This window comes from Hylobates moloch, unplaced genomic scaffold, assembly GCF_009828535.3.
Source record: "Hylobates moloch isolate HMO894 unplaced genomic scaffold, HMol_V3 SCAFFOLD_9, whole genome shotgun sequence".
Lineage (NCBI taxonomy): Eukaryota > Metazoa > Chordata > Mammalia > Primates > Hylobatidae > Hylobates > Hylobates moloch.
In genome coordinates, this window is record NW_026652284.1 from 125,066,480 (window position 1) to 125,086,771 (window position 20,292).

Below are 20,292 nucleotides of genomic sequence, written 5' to 3' on the forward strand. Positions count from 1 at the left end.
TAGGCTACAGATGAGGCCTTCAGGAGCAGAAGCACAAATGGCAGGAAAGGCAGGGGTGCAGACCCTTATGGGAGCAGGTCGAGCGCTCTACAGGCTGATTGTGTGTGAGTGGGTGGGAGGTAAGAGGTGCTGAGGACAACAGTGATATTTTTTTAGATGGAGTCTCGCTCTGTCACCCAAGCTGGAGTGCAGTGGCTACAATCACAGCCCACTGCAGCCTCAAGCTCCTTGGGGCTCATATGATCCTCCCGCCTTTGCCTCCCAAAGTGCTGGGATTACAGGCGTGAGCCATTGTGCCTGGCTCTCAACATTATTTTATTTTATTTAGTTATGCATGTTTCTGAGCTTTCTATAATTTCATGGAGCACAGTCTTCTGGAACTTGTTTTCCTGTCAGCATTATGTTTTTGAGATCCATCATGTTGTTGTACAGCAGTTAATCATTTTCACTGCAGTATATTCCATTAAGTTAAAATACCATAGTTTATTTATGTCTATTCTGTTTATGAACATAATTCTTTTTTTTGAGACGAAGTCTTACCCTGTCGCCCAGGCTGGAGTGCAATGGCACGAGCTTGGCTCACTGCAACCTCTGCCTCCCGGGTTGAAGTGATTCTCCTGCCTCAGCCTCCCCAGTGGCTGGCTAACTTTTTTGTATCTTCAGTAGAGACAGGGTTTCACCACGTTGGCCAGGATGGCCTCAAACTCCTGACTTCGTGATCTACCCACCTCGGCCTCCCAAAGTGCTGGGATTACAGGCATGAGCCACGGCGCCCGGTCCTGAATTCTTTTCGAATGTGTTTTTAAATCATGAAGCATGCTTCTGTGAAGATTCTCCTATGTTTCCTGGTGCTTACACACAAATGTCCTTGCTGTATACATATGCAAGAGTGGGAAGTGGTGAACATAGGAATTCATGTTTTCAATTTTTTTTTCCAGTTTTTTACCTCCATTCTCTCAGAATGTGATCATGTTTTCAATTTCATTGGATAATGCCAAACTTTTCCAAAGTGGCTATGTGAATTTATATCCCTATTAGCTGCCCTACATCCTCACCCACATGTTATATTGTCAGATCTTTCCATTTTTTCCATTCTGAAGGTGTAACATCATGTCACAGTGGTTTTGATTTCCACTTTACTGATGAATAATGAGGCTGAGCAGTTTTCTTATTTATTGGACCTTTGGCTTTCCTAATCTACACAGAAATTTGTGCCTACTTTTCTTTTTGGGTATTTCTGCGTCTTTTTATTCTATTCAGAGGAATTTATTTATTAAGTGTATTGACAAATTGAAACAGTGAGAATTTAACAGTTTTTTTAATGAAAAAAATTTAAATTCACTGTCTTCGGTTTAATACAATTTTTTTGAGACAGAGTTTCGTTCTTGTTGCCCAGGCTGGAGTGCAATCGCACGATCTCAGCTCACTGCAACCTCTGCCTCTCAGGTTCAAGCGATTCTCCTGCCTCAGCCTCCAAGTAGCTGGGATTATAGGCATGTGCCACCATGCCCAGATAATTTTTTGTATTTTTAGTAAAGATGGGGTTTCACCATGTTGGCCAGCCTGGTTTCAAACTCCTGACCTCAGGTGGTCCATCCGCCTCGGCCTCCCAAAGTGCTGAGATTACAGGCATGAGCCACTGCCCCCGGCCCAGTTTAATACAATTTTTAAGATATCTCATTTTAGAAAGTTACTCTATGTGGGTTTTTTTTGAGACAGGGTCTCACTCTATCACCCAGGCTGGAGTGCAGTGGTGTGATCATGGCTTACTGCAACCTCAACCTCCTGGGCTCAAGGAATCCTCCCGTCTCAGCCTCCGTGTGGCTGGGATTACAGGAATGCATCATCATGTCTGGCTAATTTTTAATTTTATTTTGTAGTGTGGGGTCTCAGTATCTTGCCTAGGCTGGCTATGTGTTTTTTAAACTGTTAGAAGTTTTAGTTCTTTCTATTTTTTTTAATGTATAAGCCTCATCTTCACGGAATAAAAGCCTATAGGCTAAAGAAATAGTTACTCATTTACCCTGAAAAGTATTATTTCTATTGTCTGAAGTTTCACCAGGTGTGGTGGCTCATGTCTGTAATCCCAGCACTTTGGGAGGGCAAGGCGGGAGGATCACTTGAGGCCAGGAGTTCGAGACCAGCTTGCGCAACATGGTGAAACCCCGTCTCTACAAAAATTAGCTGGGCATGGTGGTGTACACCTGTGGTTATAGCTACTCGCGGGAAGCTGTAGTGGGAGGATTGCTTGAGCCCAGGAGGTTGAGACTGGTGAGCCGTGATTATGCCACTGCACTCCAGCCTGGGCAACAGAGTGAGAGCCTGTCTAAAAAAAAAAAAAAAAGTTTCCTGAATGGGCGGCTTCTGACCTGATGCCAGGGTAACAAGATGGACAAGATGTCTTTAATAATAAAAACATAGGCCAGGCACAGTGGCTCATGCTGGTAATCCCAGCATGTTGGGAGGCTGAGGCAGAAGGATTGCTTGAGCCCAGGAGTTTGAGACCAGCTTGGGCAACATAGCAAGACCCTGTCTCTACACTGCACTCCAGCCTGAAAAAAAGAAAACACACACACACACTAAACTAACTGCATAAGAGATTACTCGCTCAATCATCCATGGCACGAAAGCATCATATGACTGTTTGTGAGACAGACTCAAGTTGCTGTGAAGGCCAAACTTGCCTGTACCTTGCATCCATACTGTGCAGAAGCTGGACTTCAGCCAAGAGTCACTTGCTTTTAGAATAATGGTTTCAGTTGTTAAGTATAAAGTAGGGAAGTATGTTTTAAGCATGACAGAACAAACAAAAGGAAACAAAATGATTTCACTGAAATAAATGTTTAATTATAAAAACCCAGTAATCTCTCTAGGCCTACTACGGCTCACAAGAAAAGGAAAAATGTTTTAAAAATTAAAAACACAAAAAGCCCCGCCCTGGTGTTTTGTAGCAATTGTGTGAGTTGTTTAACACGCTTCATAGCACCCTGAGTAGTCTCTACATTCTTGTAAAACATTAGTATTAACACCTTCAGAGATTGTACTGAATTAAAAAGATCAGGCATACACTTACCCCATGGACAAGATAAACTGTCTTGTTGTGTACAGGCTGTAGTGTGGTCATATTTGAGGTTGTCTGGAAAAAAAACAGCGAGTTGAAGTGACAACAAAATACTCCCTTCAAGAGTGGAAAATCCTGGCCGGGCATGGTGGCTCACGTCTGTAATCCCAGCACTTTGGGAGGCCAAGGTGAGTGGATCACTTGAGGTCAGAAGTTTGAGACCAGTCTGGCCAACATACAGTGAAACCCCATCTCTACTAAAAAACACAAAAATTAGCTGGACGTGGTGGTGCATGCCTGTAGTCTCCACTACTAGGGAAGCTGAGGCAGGAGAATTGCTTGAACCTCGGAGACAAGAGGTTGCAGTGAGCCGAGATCGCACCACTGCACTCCAGCCTGGGGGACAGGGCGAGACTCTGTCTCTCAAAAAAAAAAAAAAAAAAAAGAGTGGAAAATCCTTTCGTTGCTATTACAACATGTAATTTACTGAGTTATAAACAGCAGGGGCGGGGCTGGGCAGGTGCACACACTTATCCATCCTGAGGAACTGCCAGGACAAGACAAAGGCATATTCTACTCCTCACTTGCTCTGATGCCAGTGGCAGTGATCCAGGTTGTGGCAGGTGGCTTCTGCTTCTACGCACATCAGTAATCTAAAACTCAGTCCCATTGTCCTCTGTGGCCTGTGCTAGAGGTGAGGTGACCAGGTGCTTCCATGAAAAAACTTCTCATCTCCAACCAGCCATGCTCCCAGAGAATTTCACAGTCTCTGTGGTGTCAAATTCAAAGGGCACTCAAAGAGTTTAAGCTCTCCATCAGGCGAGTACATAGCTGGACACAAGGGAGCCCAGGACTGGTTTGGCAGTGGCGGCAAAACGCCCTCCTGTGTTTTCTTGCCTCCTACGGCTGCAGTCAGTAAGCAGAAGTTCTATGCAAGATTTCCAAGACATGATGATGTGTCTTCTTGTATACTCACTAGAAAATTAAATTCCTCTAAGGCTGGCATGTACCTTGTTCCTCTGAGGATATCTGATTTTGCAGGCCAGTAAGAGATAGACTGTAATACCTGGTGCCCTATCCACATAAAGCTACTTTAGAAATAAGGAGGAGCTTTCAAGGGGAAAACCACCACATCTGAAATGCTGAAGCTGATCAGCCAACGGAGAGGTGTTGCCCAAACTGTCCCTACTCTCCCCAAGTGGGGCACATTATGGCAGGACAGGCTGACTGAGGTTTTCCTAAGACTCAGACGTCACCTTACAGAAGTCAGAGGTTCTTTGCCTTAAGCAACCACAAACATGAACTTCAGGGTTGGACCTATGCACCATCTTTCCTTTTATAATTTTCTCCATCTAAAGGTCTTGTACATCTTTTGTTAGATTAATTCTTGGACACTTTATATTCCTGATGCTATTATAAATGTTATCTTTTAAAATATTACACCTTTGCTGGTTGCTGACAAATACAAATAAAACATTTCTGGCCAGGTGCAGTGGCTCATGCCTGTAATACCAGCACTTTGGGAGGCTGAGGCAGGTGGATCACTAGAGGTCAGGAGTTCGAGACTAGCCTGGCCAACATGGTGAAATCCTGTCTCTACTAAAAATAGAAAAATTATAGCTGGGCATGGGGGCGTGGACCTGTAATCCCAGCTATTTGAGAAGCTGAGGCATAAGAATTGCTTGAACCCAGACGGCAGAGCTTGCAATGAGCCAAGACTTGTGCCACTGCATTCCAGCCTGGGCGACAGAGCAAGACTGTCTCAAAAAAAAAAAAAAAAAAAAATTGTATCCAGCAAAACTGGTAATTTCCCTTGTGAATTTTAATCAATCATTTTCCAGGTTGACAATCACATAAACTGCAAACAATGCTTTTTTCTTTCCAATTCTTATAGCTTTGGTTTTGCCTTATTTTTATTTTTATTTTTTGAGACAGTCTCATGCTCTGTCCTCCAGGCTGGAGTGCAGTGGAGCGATCTCAGCTCACTGCAACCTCTGCCTCCCAGGTTCACGCCATGAACCCGGGAATAGCTGGGACTACAGGCCTCAGCCTCCCGAGTAGCTGGGACTACAGGTGCCCGCCACCACGCCTGGCTAATTTTTTGTATTTTTAGTAGAGACAGGGTTTCACCGTGTTAGCCAGGATGGTCTCGATCTCCTGACCTCGTGATCCGCCGGCCTCGGTCTCCCAAAGTGCTGGGATTACAGGCTTGAGCCACCACGCCCGGCTGGTATTTTATACATGGGATGCCCAGTACAACATTATATGGACATGGGGATGGCGGGCTCCTTTGTCTTGTCCTTGAGATGATACAGTGTGCTTTCAGCACTTCACCTTAAGTATCAGGTCGAGACACTTCCTTTCCATATTTAGGATGCTCTGTTATTTCCTAAATCATCAGGTAACTCTGAAAACCTGAATGTCCTATTAGGACCAAACCTGGCTAACCAGTCCCTCTGGTCAGGTACAGAATCACTGCCGCCATGCCCTAACTTCCTCTACATGGCTCTGCACATCAGCTTGTTGAAATTCACTGCTATGCTCACTTCCGGCCATGGGCTGCCACCTGATTCAGCAACCCCCAGTCCATAGACTCCTTTGCCAGATAAGGCCAGATAAGGTTTTACCCCAGGTGGAAGCCACTCCAGTCAGCGGCTCAGTATGAACTAGGTCCACAGCTTTGCTCAGGACCTGTTTAGCCCTCAGTGAGGGAGGGGCCAGCTCTCCTCACTCACCTGAGTAGTCACTCCACAGGCCCTGGCTCTTCTTAGCCCCCTTTCTGTCCAGGACCCAGGGATCTTCCCCTCGCTCCAGCTGGGAGATTATGTCAGGCTTGGATCCTGGAAGTCCTGCTCGTGGGGAAGGAAGTCTTTGTTTATACAACATTTACAGAGCCCCCTCCCCCTGCCCAAGCCACTTGTGGGGACATGAAAATGGACAGGACTGACCTTCTGCTGGAGCTGAGCACCCAGAGAGGTGATGAGAGCAAACCCCCAGGACCAGCCTGTCCCAGGCCCCGTACCATGAGAAGCCCCCACCCCAGTCCAATACACAGATACATGGACAAGGCCTGCTAAGGGGACTTACCCAATGAGACTACATTCCCATAGGTTTCCATCATCACATTTCTGTAGAGGCCCCTCTGAGCAGGGCACAGGCGATCCCATTCATCCTGGGAGAGGAGCACAGCCACATCCTCGAAGGTCAACTTGGCCTGGAATGACAGGGGCTGCTGCAGGTAAGATCAAATCCTGACCTCTGTGATGGGGAGTGGGTGCATGTGACATGTGACATGAGCAGTTGGCAATGGGGGGCTCTGTGAGCTGAGGTGGGTAATGGGAAGGGGCTGCAGAGTTCAGGGGATGCTGTGATGCTCTGGCTGCTCTCAGGAGCTCTACAGGGCATGGAAGGAACCACAGGGCTCTGGCTGGGGGCACTGCATAAGCATTGGGGACAGCTTACCTGGGGTCCTGCCGGCACTGGCAAGAGCCTGGCTGCTGCCATCACCTGGTCTCCTAGGGCCTCTGAGGATCACGGAAATTGAAGGAGCCTGTGGGGCTGAGGAAGAGGAGGGGGCAAGTGAGGGGCATGGCCTTGAGACTCTAACTTCCTGGGGGGCCCTCAGGGGATCCCTGGGCCTCATTCAGAGTCAGTGAGGGGCACACTGAGGTCAGGTGCAAGGAGCTGCTACTGTTGCAGCCTTGGTCTGCCTTGCCTCCCCCATGAACTTTGACCCTATGGTTCAGGAGCCTGTCCAGGCCCTGAACACACAGTTCCTGGGCCTGCCCAGCTAGTACTGTGCTCTCTGAACACCAGGTGCAAGGCACTTGCTGCACCCTGGTCCCGGCCCATGGTCCTGCCATACACAAGGATACCAGCTCACCAAGGCTCTGTGTGTTCTATACCTGAGGCACTCACACAAGTACCAGACTGTCCCCAAGTCATGTGGGGGATACAGGCATCAGGCCAAGCTGCTTCCCCAAACACCCTCCCAATTATGAAAGCCTTGGCCACCAGGGTGACAATAAGACTCCCTTCACCCCACCCTTAGGCAGCCCTAGGGCCCCAATGTGGCACCAGGTTCAACCAGGTATTTGAAGGGGAGGCATGAGAAGTGGTCAGTTCTGGACAAACTGAGTTAACAGTGGCCTAGGGATCTGGTCTGAGCAGCTGAAGGGAGACTTGTCATCAAGTGAGAAGGGGATGCTTGGGGTAGTGGGGCCGGTGCTGGAACGTAACAGGACAAGGTAAGCAAGGGTATCTGACACACACCCAAACGGCTGGGAAACAGGCGGAGCGGGGCAAGAGCTTTCCTGACACATTTGGTCCTGTACAGGATAGGGTTCACAGTCTTCTGGAGCATCAAAAAGAAGAGTCTGTGACAGGGATACAGAAACCAATCAGGTGACCAAAGGTGGTAGATCACTCTAGAAAAACGTGGTATAAGAAAGCAACCAACCCCCTCACATGCTTGGCTCAGATAGGCACCACAACAAACAGGGTGCTTAAGAGTGACAAAATAGGTGTCAGGGCTGGGGGCAGAAGTCAAGGGACATCATAATCCCACTGTCTACAAAACATCAGATATAGGCGGGCGCAGTGGCTCATACCTATAATCTTAGCACTTTGGGAGGGAGAGGCAGGTGCATCACCTGAGGTCAGGAGTTTGAGACCAGCCTGGCCAACATGGCGAAACCCCGTCTCTACTAAAAATACAAAAATCAGGCTGGGTGCAGTGGCTTATGCCTGTAATCCCAGCACTTTGGGAGGCCGAGGCAGGCGGATAACCCGAGGTTGGGAGTTTGAGACCAGCCATGACCAACATGGGGAAACCCCGTCTCTGCTAAAAACACAAAATTAGCCGGGTGTGGTGGTGCATGCCTGTATTCCCAGCTACTTGGGAGGCTGAGGCAAGAGAATTGCTTGAACTCGGGAGGTGGATGTTGCGATGAGCCGAGATCACGCCATTGCACTCCAGCCTGGGCAGCCAAGAGCAAAACTCCATCTCAAAACAAAAACAAAAACAAAAATCAGCTGGGTGTGGTGGCGGGTGCCTGTAATCCCAACTACTCAGGAGGCTAAGGCAGGAGAATCACTTGAACCCAGGAGGCGGAGGTTGCAGTGAGCTGAGATCATCTCAGCTGAGACTCTGTCTCAAAACAAAACAAAAAAACCACACATCAGATATATGTATATATTTGCACAGACAACTTTCAGGAAGATACACAATAAACTAACTGCCTGCCTCTGAAGAACAGGACAGGGAAACACGGTTGGAGAGAGACTGACTTTCAACCCTCCCCACCCTCCCCTGTGCTGCTGTTCTCCAAAAATGCCCATTCCCTCCAAATGTGTGTGTGAGCACATTTCTGTGTTAGCGCAATGCAACTCTAATTAGAATTCCAACAGAAGTCTTTTAAAGGAATGACTAAAACTACTTGAGAATTCATAAGAAGAATGGATGCTAGAGAATAGCCAAGAATTTAACTGGAAAGAACAGAGGGTGGTGCCTGCCTTGCCAGGAATCAGAGCCAAGGGTGGGTAGGAAGCCACTGTAATTAAACCAGCAAGTTGTCGACAGAGGAACAGATGAGGCCAGATAGGTATGTGGGAAATTGGAAGATAACAAAAATGGTACATTTTAGTTCAGCAGGAAATCAGTGGTTCCTTTAGTAGCTTGTGTGTACCCAGATGGGATACATCAATAACCAATTTTTTTGTTTGTTTTTTTTGAGACAGAGTTTCACTCCTGTTGCCCAGGCTGGAATGTAATAGCGGGATCTAGGCTCACCGCAACCTCCACCTCCTGGGTTCAAGTGATTCTCCTGTCTCAGCCTCCCAAGTAGCTGGGATTACAGGCATGCGCCACCATGCCCAGCTAATTTTTTTTGTATTTTTAGTAGAGACGGGGTTTCTCCATGTTGGTCAGGCTGATCTCGAACTTCCGACCTCAGGTGATCCACCCGCCTCGGCCTCCCAAAGTGCTGGGATTACAGGCGTGAGCCACCGTGTCCAGCCACCAATTTTTTTTTTTTTTTGAGACGAAGTCTTGGTCTGTCGCCCAGGCTGGGATGCAATGGCATGATCTTGGCTCACTGCAACCCCCGCCTCCCAGGTTCAAGCAATTCTCCTGCCTCAGCCTCCTGAGTAGCTGGGATTACAAGCACCCACCACCACACCCAGCTAATTTTTTTTATATTTTTAGTAGAGATGGGGTTTCACCATCTTGGTCAGGCTGGTCTCGAACTCCTGACCTCAGGTGATCTACCTGCCTTGGCCTCCCAAAGTGCTGGGATTACAGGTATGAGCCACTGTGCCCAGCCCAACAATAACCAATTTTGGATTAAGATGAAGACCAAGTGTGAGCATTAACAGTGGCCTCATGTGCTCCTGGTCCCCCTGTCTGACATCTGCCTACTCTCAAGGGCAGAAGTGCCTTCTCTCCTGCCCCACCATGACCCCTTCCATGGGTCACCCACCAGCGCACGGATCTGCCATTTCTTTATTTTGAAACAGAATCTTGCTCTGTCACCCAGGCTGGAGTGCAGTGGCATGTTCTCAGCTCACTGCAACCTCTGTCTCCCAGGGTCAAGCGATGCTCCTACCTTAGCCTCCTGAGTAGCTGGGACTACAGGCACCTGCCTCCATGCCCGGCTAATTTTTGTACTTTTTGTAGGTACGGGGTTTCACCATGTTGCCCAGGCTGGTCTTGAACCCCTGAGCTCAAGTGCTCTGCCCCTCTCGGCCTCCCAAAGTGCTGGAATTACAGGAGTGAGTCACTGCGCCTGGCCCTGCATGTGAATTTGACCTTTGGTGAATGCACAGCTCTGGTCCCCTGGAAACCTGCAGAGGTGGATGGTCATTCTCTCTATGGTCCAGCCACACCTGGGCTGCGACTCAATGATGAACAACCACAGGAAGTACATTCAGGGCCTCCCTAGCAGGTCTTGCAGCCAGTTCTCCTGACACAGGAGATGCTGGCTTGTATGACCACGAGGCTTTCGACTAGGCTAGCTCCTCCTCCTACCTGCATCTTGTGTTTATGCATCTCAGTACTCCCTGGATGGCTGCTGGATGATGCTGGCCAGCTTTTCCAAGAACCTGCTGCTAGGCATGGTTGTCCTGTGAGTCTGAAAAGTCAGTTGAGCCCAGTAGCTCTGGTACACTTGAGCTGGTGATCCCCCTTCCCTCTGACTCAACATTTCAATATGGGTGTCTCATAGCATCTCAGACACTTAACATCCCAAACCAAGCACCCCCTCTACCATCATTTCTACCCCCAGCTTGGTCTGCGAACCTGTACATAAGCCTCCTTCCTTCTTCACTCTCACACTTCTAATTCACCTTCCAAGCACATCTAGAACCTGACCATGTTGCCCATCTCGCCCTCCCTGCCCCATGACAACCACCCCTAGATGTTCAGCAGCTCCCAGCAGTCTGTCAGCCCAGCCCCTCCATCTACCTTCCTGTGAGAACACAGTGACTGTCCTCTGCTCCAAGGTCCTCCCAGGACCCCACTGGCTCCTATGGGCCTGCCCCAAACTTTGTGATTTTCCTCAGAGCCCTGCAGCCCTTTATCCCTTGGCCTGTGCTCCCCATCCATCTCTTAGAGACCTCTGCCCCACCCACCGCAGCAGCCTTGGCCTCACCCAGCTCTCATCCTATCCCTTTCTCCTGCACCAGCAGACCAAGAAGCAGGCCCAACAGAGTAATCAGTGGTCGACTTTTTTTTTTTTTAATTACTTCTAGGCTAATGATTACAAATTGCCAGGCAATGTACTTTTTTAAACTTTTAATTAATTTCTTAGAGACGGGGTCTCACTTTGTAGTCCAGGCTGGAGTACAGTGGCTCAATCACAGCTCAATGCAGCCTCCAACTCCTGGGCTCAGGTGATCCTCCCACTTCAGCCTCCCAAGTAGCTAGGAATACAGGTCACACCACCATGCCTGGATAATTTCTTATTTTTTTTTTTTGGTAGAGACGAGGTCTTGCTATGTTGCCCAGACTGGTCTTGAACTCCTGGGCTCAAAGGATCCTCCCTCCTTGGCCTCCGAAAGTGTCAAGATTACAGGCCTGAGCCACCACACCCGCCCCGTTTGTTGAATAAATGAATGAAGAGCAATGAGCTCACACTTTATGCCATTTGTAATAGCCAAGTACGGAGTCAGCACTTTCCACTGGCAGGCGTGGGAAAGTGGAGTTTCTCATACTCTTAAGAAGGCCACCTAGCAGTATTTAGGCGAATCAGACTGGCCCTTGGATAGTGGGTACCTTATAAGAATGGATGTGGGTGAGGGTGCAGATTCAAGGATGTTGCCGAGGCAAATGCTATGTTGGCCCTTCCACATACAAGTTACACACCTGCTAAAGAGAAAGATGTGTGGTATGTGTGTCACAAGGACCTAGGACTGGTTCACCTGCCTCACTTGGGCCAGCTGCATTGAGGCCCCACCTATAAATCCAGATGACACACTCCTCTGAAGGCCTGGAGATCATGTGGTTGGTGAGGGGAGAGCACTAAGAACAGGCTTGGCTCAGAGGAGGATGCTGCTGGATAAGGTGTTATTATCTATTTGATTAACACACAGAGGAAAAACTCCAAAGGACAATACCAGGCTGTCAACAAGTGTGTGGCAAGGAGAAGTGAAAGGGAAAGACTTTCACCTGGGGCGAGTCTTAGAAAAGCATAAACACAAAATGCAGTATCAGGTCTCTATTGAAAGATGACCATCACATATTGCTAATTAAAAAAAAATCAGCCGGGTGCAGTGGCTCATACCTGTAATCCCAGCACTTTGGGAGGCCAAGGCGGGCGGATCACAAGGTCAGGAGTTCGAGACCAGCCTGGCCAACATAGTGAAACCCTGTCTCTACTAAAAATACAAAAAATTAGCCAGGCATGGTGGCGGGCACCTGTAATCCCAGCTACTCAGGAGGCTGAGGCAAGAAAACAGCTTGAACCTGGGAGGCAGAGGTTGCAGTGAGCCAAGATTGTGCCATTGCACTCCAGCCTGCGTGACAGAGCAAGACTCTGTCTCAAAAAAAAAAATAAAAAATAAATAAATAAATAAATAAATAAATTCCTATCACAAAGTCTGATTGTATTCTGGTCATAAATGAACAAAAATGGCTGGGCATGGTGACTCACACCTATAATCCCAGTACTTTGGGAGGCCAAGGTGGGAGAATCGTTTGAGTTCAGGAGTTCAAGAACACCCTGGACCACATAGTGAGACCCTGTCTCTATAAAAAAATTTTAAAAATTAGCTAGTCTGTAGACCCAGGTACTCTGGAGGCTGAGATGGGAAGATTGCTTGAGCCCAGGAGGTCAAGGCTGCAGTAAGCTGTAACTGCACCACTACACTCCACCCTGGGCAACAGAATGAATCCCTGTCTCAAAATAAATAAATAAATATTAAAAAAATATAATATATATATGAACAAAATACATTTTAAAAGTGGTATTAACTAGTTTAAATTTTTTCCTCACTTACACTATGGCAGATAAAGGTTTCAGTTTCCTGGAACAAGCCTGTAACAGGATACCAGGCCAGGCAAACACCATGGACCTCAACCTAAACCTTGCATACTCAAGACAGGAAAACATAAGAGCTATCTGGGGTGCCAGAAACTGGCTTTTAACAAGACACTTCATCCACACTTTGCGGGATTCTGACGTCCAACTCCAAGCTTTGCTCCATGAGAACACAGTTCAGGCAGGGAAGGAGGATGATGTGGACAGTTTTTAAAAATTAAAAGACAGGCTCATGACGAGTCCTCTATAGATGCCAGGCTCCTGGGCCAGGGGCTGGGACAGGCTGGAGATCACCGCCACAGAATACTGGAAGTGGAGTTTGAGGAGCCCCCTCTTGAGGCCATGCCAACAGCTAACAAATGGGCAATAGAAAGAACACCCACTCAGGGCACTGGCTGAGCAATGATCCCTCCCACCCACTGGTTACAAAGGTGGCAGCATGAGGAGTTCATTTTTCAAACTCAAGAATTTCAATCTTGAAAATTTCCCTAAGGAGCCGGGCGTGGTGGCTCACGCCTGTAATCCCAGCACTTTGGGAGGCCGAGGTGGGCGGATCACCTGAGGTCGGGAGTTCAAGACCAGCCTGACCAATATGGAGAAACCCCGTCTCTACTAAAAATACAAAATTAGCCAGGCATGGTGGTACATGCCTGTAATCCCAGCTACTTGGGAGGCTGAGGCAGGAGAAGCGCTTGAACCTGGGAGGCGGAGGTTGCGGTGAGCCAAGATAGTGCCATTGCACTCCAGCCTGGGCAACAAGAGTGAACTCCGTCTCAAAAAAAAAAAAAAAAAAAAAAAATTTCCCTAAGGAATAATCCAAAACAAAAACAATAGCTCAATGTTATTAGCAGCAACTGGCTTTCCAGTTTTTTTTAGGTGATCAAAAGCCACATCGCAGTCGCAGTGAGACATTCCTATCACTCTTTTTGGAATTCCTGACTGTCTTGATGTGACAAAGCAGTGTACCTGTCATTCCAGAGGACCCTGCACATGGTCACACACTGGGACAGGCACATTTGGAGTCTCCTGATCTGGGGTGAGCTTCCAGGATCTCCTCCAGAGCCACTGCCTTCTCCTGCTCCTCATCATCCTCACTCCCTGGACTTTCTGCTAACAAGCACTGCTCCCTCTTCATCACCAAGGAGCCCCTACCCACTAGGGTGAAAGCACTTTGAAGAGAGGCAGCTTCTGAGCCACCTGTGAGCACAAGGCGAAACACTGCTAAACTTGACCTAATCTAAACTAACCCTAACTAACCTAAACTAACCCTAACCTGCAACCTTTCCAGAATTAATGATCAGAAATATGTATCCACTGGTCGGGCACAGTGGCTCATGCCTGTAATCCCAGCACTTTGGGAGGCCAAGGTGGGTGGATCACCTGAGGTCAGGTGCCGAGACCAGCTGGGTCGGGGAGACCCTAACCCAGCGGCACTAGGGTAATTAAAGACACAGACACACAGAAATATAGAGGTGTGAAGTGGGAAATCAGGGGTCTCACAGCCTTCAGAGGTGAGAGCCCCGAACAGAGATTTACCCACGTATTTATTAACAGCAAGCCAGTCATTAGCATTGTTTCTATAGATATTAATTTAACTAAAAGTATCCCTTATGGGAAACGAAGGGATGGGCCGAATTAAAGGAATAGGTTGGGCTAGTTAACTGTAGCAGGAGCATGTCCTTAAGGCACAGATCGCTCATGCTATTGTTTGTGGCTTAAGAATGCCTTTAAGGGGTTTTCCACCCTGGGCTGGCCAGGTGTTCCTTGCCCTCATTCTGGTAAACCCACAACCACAACCTTCCAGCGTGGGCATTATGGCCACCATGAACATTTCACAGTGCTACAGAGATTTTGTTTATGGCCAGTTTTGGGGCCAGTTTGTGGCCAGATTTTGGGGGGCTTGATCCCAACAGTCTGGAGTTCAAGACCAGACTGGGTGACATGGTGAAACCCCGTCTCTACTAAAAATACAAAAATTAGCCGGGTGTGGTGGCACATGCCTGTAATTCCAGCTCCTCCCGAGGCTGAGGCATGAGAATTGCTTGAACCCGGGAGGTGGAGTTTGCAGTGAGCCAAGATCGTGCCATTGCACTCCAGCCTAGGCAACAGAGTGAGACTCCATCTCAAAAGACAAAAAGCAAATAAACAAAAAAAAAAACAAAACAAAAAACAAACAACCAAACTGATAGCTTTCTTATATACCAGTAACACCTAGTCAGAAAATATGACGGAAAAAAAATCTATTCAACAAATAGCAACAAGAAACAAGATTAAACCTTAGAAATGCACAGGATCCCTATAAAGAAAACTGTAAAACATCAAGGAAACACTTGAGGACACTCATCTGGAAAAACATTTTTTGGGTAAGACCTCAAAAGCACAGGAACAAAAGCAAACTAGACAAACAGAATTACACCAACTAAAAAGCTTCTGTACAGGAAACAATCAGCAGAGTGAAGAAACAACATACAGAATGGGAGAAAATATTTACAAACTATCCATCCGATAAGGGATTAATAACCAGAATGCAGAAGGGAGTCAAACAATTCAATAGAAAGAAACAACTAATCTGATTTAAAAACAGGTAAATGATCTGAGTAATTTATCAAAAAAAGACAATATGACCTAAAGTATAATAAAAAAGAAAAAAGAAAAAAAAAGACAATATGTATGGCCAACGGGCATATGAAAAAAACTAAAAATAGATCCACTATATGACCCAGCAATTCCACTGCTTGTTATATACCCAAAAGAAAGGAAGTCAGTATATCAAAAAGATATCTGAACATACATGTTGACTGCAGCACTATTCACAATAGCTAAGATATGGAATCAACCGAAATGTACATCAAATAAATGGATACAGAAAATGTGGTATATGTACACAATGGAATATGATTCAACTATAAAAATAAGGAAATTATGTCATTTGCAGCAACAGGGATGGAACTGGAGGTCATTACGTTAATTGAAATAAGCCAGGTACAGAAAGACAAATATCGCATGTTTTCACTCATATGTGTGAGCTAAAAAAGTTGGTCTCATGGAGGTAGAGGGTAGAATGATGGTTACCAGAGGATGGGAAGGGTGGGAATGGGGGGAGGTATGAGATGAATAGAGGTGGGTTAATGACTACAAACATACAGTCAGATATAATGAATAAGTTCCAGTGTTTGATACCACAGTAAGATGACTATAGTTAATAATTTATTGTATATTTCAAAACAACCAGAAGAAGAGATGTGAAATGTTTCCAATACAAAAAATGATGTCTGAGGTGACAAATATCCTAATTAACCTGATTTGATCATTATACATTGTATGCTATCCTTGTATCAAAATATCACATGTATCCCATAAATGTGTATAATTATTATATTCAATAAAAAAGAACTTTAATAAAAATACAGGTATATTTTTATTATTTCATGTGGGAAGGGCTGTTCTAAGCAAAATACCAAAAGCAAAAAGCAGAGATCCATAGATCTGCAGCTTATAAATCAAAATCATATGCGCATCAAAGCTACCAGACTCCAAAAATGGACCTAAAGGCATGCAACAATTTAGTATATGACAAAAGTGGTTTTTCAAATCAATGGGAAGATCAATGGTGTTAGAAATGGCTATGATTTAGGGGAAAAAAGGAATTCCAAAAGCTGGATTCCAAACTCACCCCACAATAAAATAAATTCCAGACGTATCCAACATTTTACAAGTACCACAGAAAAACAAGAGTTTATTTTAAAAATAGTCTTGGAGTGGGGAAAGCCCTTTAAAACACAGCACAAAGCCCAAAATGCCTTAAGGCAAAATATTTGACTCTTAAAAATTTTAAATTTTCTATTTTGAAAAAGCCCAAACCAGAACCAAACACCATGATCAGAGTCAAAAGACAAATTGAGAAGAATGTTTTCAACATACATGGAAAAAAATATGAGCTGGCAAATCATAAAGAAATACAAATGGCGAAAACACAAATGAAGGGATTTCAATCTCACCAATAAACGAAAAACGTCGACCTGGCAGGAATGCAGTGACCTGTCAAGCCCAGAGGACCAGAGCCCCGTCCAGGGCGGGAATGTCAATGGCAACCTCCCACCCTTACCCACTTCGTAGAGTCCACCGGACAGAGAAACCTATGTCCAGAAGACAAGTTACGAAAAATTTACGAGTACCCACCCGGCGGAGGACGAGCGGAGCGCCCCCTGCCGCCCCTGGTGTTAGTCAAACGACACCAGCTTCCCTTTGATGACAGAAAAAAGGGTGTGCGCGCGTGCCTAGAGCTCTAGCGGCATTCAAAAATTCTGAAACTGTTCACAGTTCCTGCCTCTTCATACACTGGCAGAGTGTTGGGGGGGATGACTTTTATATATTTCTGACATGCCTGCATTAGAAGAAGTATTGCATATTATTTTCAATTTTAAAATTAAGCCAATAAACAAGAAAAATATTTGCTGTGTTGGAAAGAGTTGGGCTCATTCATTAAAACAGGGCTCTGACACAGTAACAGAAAAGACAGCATCGACAGCAAAATGGGGAGAGGATAAGACACCAGGCAAGTAGCACACTCGACCAACTGCTGAGACGAAAGCAGCTCGTTTTCGTCTTGACGCGGGAAGACTTTTTACAGCTAAATAAAGTGGCGCTCCCGGTGCGCCGCCGGGGTCTTCATGGGGCTCCTCAGGATGTGCATAAAACAGGAAAAACCTCCATTTTTATATTTTGGGGAAGCTCCCCACCCCTTTCCGGGCCCATCCCAGGGGACACTAGACCCCGAGGAGCGCGGCAAGAAGAGTGGCCCGGGGGTCCGGACTGCGCCCCTAGGACTCCGGCCATCCCGGCCCTAGGCAGGGCGCCCGGTAGAAAGCGCGCGGGAGGGCACGAGGGGGAGGAACGCCGGAGATCTGAGGAGATCCAAGGTGGGAGGGACGCCGGTCTGAGGGGGCCCAAGGGGGGAGGGGCGGGGAAGGGACCGAGGCCGTCCGAGGCGGACGGGGGTGCGAGAGGGCCTGAGGGGGTCCAAGGCCGGGCGAGGGGAAGGGTGGGAACCCCGAACGGGGGAGAGGGCGCGGCCTTGGCCCTGAGGAGGAGGCCGCCGCGCGTCCGTGAGGGGAGGGGACCAGCGTAAACGCAGGAGGCAGTGCGTGCTCGCGGGGAAGAGTCCACGATTCGTGTGGAGGACGCACCGGCTCGGGTGTCCGTGATGGGAGAGGGTCCTGGCCGGCTACGACACGCGCCCCCCACTCACCGTCAGCGCCGCAGCCTCACGCGCGAAGGAACGGCATCCCGCAGCACCTTCAGACAAAGGGCTGCCCCGCCCCGTCTGCGCAGCCGCCAATCCCTGGGGGCTCCTGCCCCTCAGTTCCCGCCTCCACAGACGAGTTCGCCAATCCTGGAGGGCAACGCATGTTTACGTCATTTGGCCCGCCTGCCCGCCCGAAGCCTTCCCCGGTGACCGACTGCAGGGAGCGCTCAGTAGCCACCGAGAGCCAGACCTCCGCGATCCCTAGAGGGGCCGAACAGCTGTGGGCAATGGGCCCGGCCGGCTCCCCGGCCGCACTTCCGGGCGCGGGGGCTACAGCCCACCGCCGAACCTTACCCGCTCTCAGTTCCGGTTCCCGAGCTTGTGCCGTCGTCGCCCTGCGGAGGACACCTCTGCCGGCCCTGCAGTCTCTCCTCGACTTGCGCTGGCTTCAGCCGTCCTGGAACTCGAGCCCATTCCCCCCTCCGAGCCTTTGCCCTTGCGGTTCCCGCTGCTGGAAACGATCTTGCCCTCAGCCGCCTGGCTGGTCCCTGCGCCGCTGCAGTGCGAATGTCGCCTTCTCAGGGGCCCTTTTTCTTCCTTCGTTGCAACACTGGAGTCCTCTTGTTTGATGACTTGCGTGAGGTTATTCTTCCCACTTAGGAGGCTGAGTGCTGCGAGGTCCGAGGCGCAGCCCCTCTTCGCTGTGTCCGGCCCGGCGTGCTCCCGACAGGGGGCGTCACTGAACGGCGACCGCCTCCGTCGCCCACTCGGCCCTGGTGTTTGCTTTTTGGTGTGTTTACACCGCGCACCTTGGGGAGAGGGGCAGGCCTTAACGAGGGCGCGGGCCACACCCGTGTGGAGGCTTCGGGCACAGCCCAGGACCTGACAGCCGCGGCAGGGAGGGTGGGGCTGGTTTGGAGCGGTGTCAGGGGAGGGGAAGGCTGGCGCCTAGTCCACCTTCCGCTGGCCCCATTCCCGAAGGTCAGGTCCGCGTCGTCCGTTGAGTGCGTGGCCGGGCCCAGACTCTCAAGAGGCTTCTCCACAGGGCGGGGCTGGGGGCGGCGGGGAAGGCTTAAGGTTGGGGGGTGGGCTTGAAGCGAGTGCCCGGCCCGCGCTGTGGGAAGCGGAGGCCGCGAGGATGTGGCGATAATTCCGTAATTGCCACGCACCAGGCAAATGCCAAGTCTGTGCTACGCTTCAGCGAGCTTAACAGCAGCCCTTGCGGGCAGGAGTTCGTACTTCACGGAGCTTCCATCCACCACGCGCGTTTCGAGCAATGGGCCTGTTCCCTGGCGCACTAGAAGCCAATACTATGGCACCAGTTTTTGAGAAAAGAAGGCTTTATTATTTCAAGGTCGACGGCCAAGGAGACCGGAGGCACAGCTCAAATGTGTCTCCCACATGTGGGCTTAGGTCAAACTCCATGGGTTAGGGAGGACAGGTTGGCACAAAGAAGTGCTGGCGGGCAGGTTTCTATAGGAGGGCTTTAAACTTGGCCATTTATGGTAAGGTGTGGAATGGCAGGTTTCAGCACCACATCTTCCAGGATGATGGACCCTTTCTTTCTGAAAGCGTTCCGCCCCTCAAGCTCCGGTCATGTCCCCGTCTTCTTGGCTCCACAGGGAGGAAACGTTGGTTCCGAGTTATGATTTTCCTCCTTTGTGCATGTCCAGGTTACATGACTTTCACTTTTAGCTCTGCTATGCCTCCTGTTACCAACAGAATAGGGTCAGTTTGGGCCAGTCTTGTGGTTACACCACAGTGTCACAGGATTTCCTCTGCCAAAGGGCTGTGAAGCTCAGGACCAAGGTAATCGAAATTGGATTGTTCTGGATTGTTTTAGCAGTTGACAGGGATCAAGCTCTGTCCCAGCAACCTTGATCCCAACAGAGAACTGATGCTCCTAGGACCTTCATCTCAGACCTCAGTGCATCCTGGTTTTTGTTGTTCTCCCACTTCCACAACTTTATTTTGCAAATGTACATACATTCATAAAGGTTGAAAGAATAATACAATGAATACCTCCATGCCCTTCACTTAGATTTAGCAGCTGACATCCTCTCTAGCACGTCCCTTCTGTGTCTCTGTCACTCTTTTTCCTTCAACAGCACAATGTTTATTAAGTGCTTGTGGGCTAAGCATTAAGTGCCGGGGCTACATCAGTGAACAAGCAAGTGCCTAACAAATCCATGTCTTTCTGGACCATACATGTGAATGGAGACAGGCAATACGCAGAATAAATGTAGGAATTACAGGGTGTGTCCAGAGATGGTGAGGACTACAGAAGGTCTGGGTAGGTGCCATTGTGTCTGCTGGTTCATCTCGGCGACATGAGGCAGCAGCTGCCCCCTCTTCCTCTGGCTCCTTCAGCTCCAAGACTAAAGGCTCCAGCTTCTCCTATAGGGCAACAAAGGGGTTTCAGCCCATCCTGGGCTCAGCTTGAGGTCACA

At 48.5% G+C, this 20,292-nt stretch overlaps 1 protein-coding gene across 8 annotated transcripts in view; it reads right to left on the reverse strand.

Moving 5' to 3' along the window:
• The window catches only part of ZNF250 (zinc finger protein 250), a 50,949-nt gene extending 32,984 nt beyond the window's left edge, over window positions 1–17,965 (reverse strand). For 2 of the 8 annotated variants that reach the window (XM_058443775.1, XM_032760862.2), the window contains exons 1-5: window positions 17,846–17,965; window positions 6,524–6,619; window positions 6,149–6,275; window positions 5,797–5,910; window positions 3,074–3,136 (exon numbers count right to left, since the gene is read on the reverse strand). In XM_058443775.1, the coding sequence (XP_058299758.1) occupies window positions 3,074–3,136; window positions 5,797–5,910; window positions 6,149–6,275; window positions 6,524–6,565 (346 nt within the window). In that variant the 5' untranslated portion in view covers window positions 6,566–6,619; window positions 17,846–17,965. Of the gene's footprint in view, window positions 1–3,073; window positions 3,137–5,796; window positions 5,911–6,148; window positions 6,291–6,523; window positions 6,620–17,783 lie in introns of all 8 variants that reach the window. The other 6 variants (XM_032760860.2, XM_032760863.2, XM_032760861.2 and 3 more) reach the window with 6 other exon arrangements.
• Between the last annotated feature and the right edge of the window lie 2,327 nt (window positions 17,966–20,292).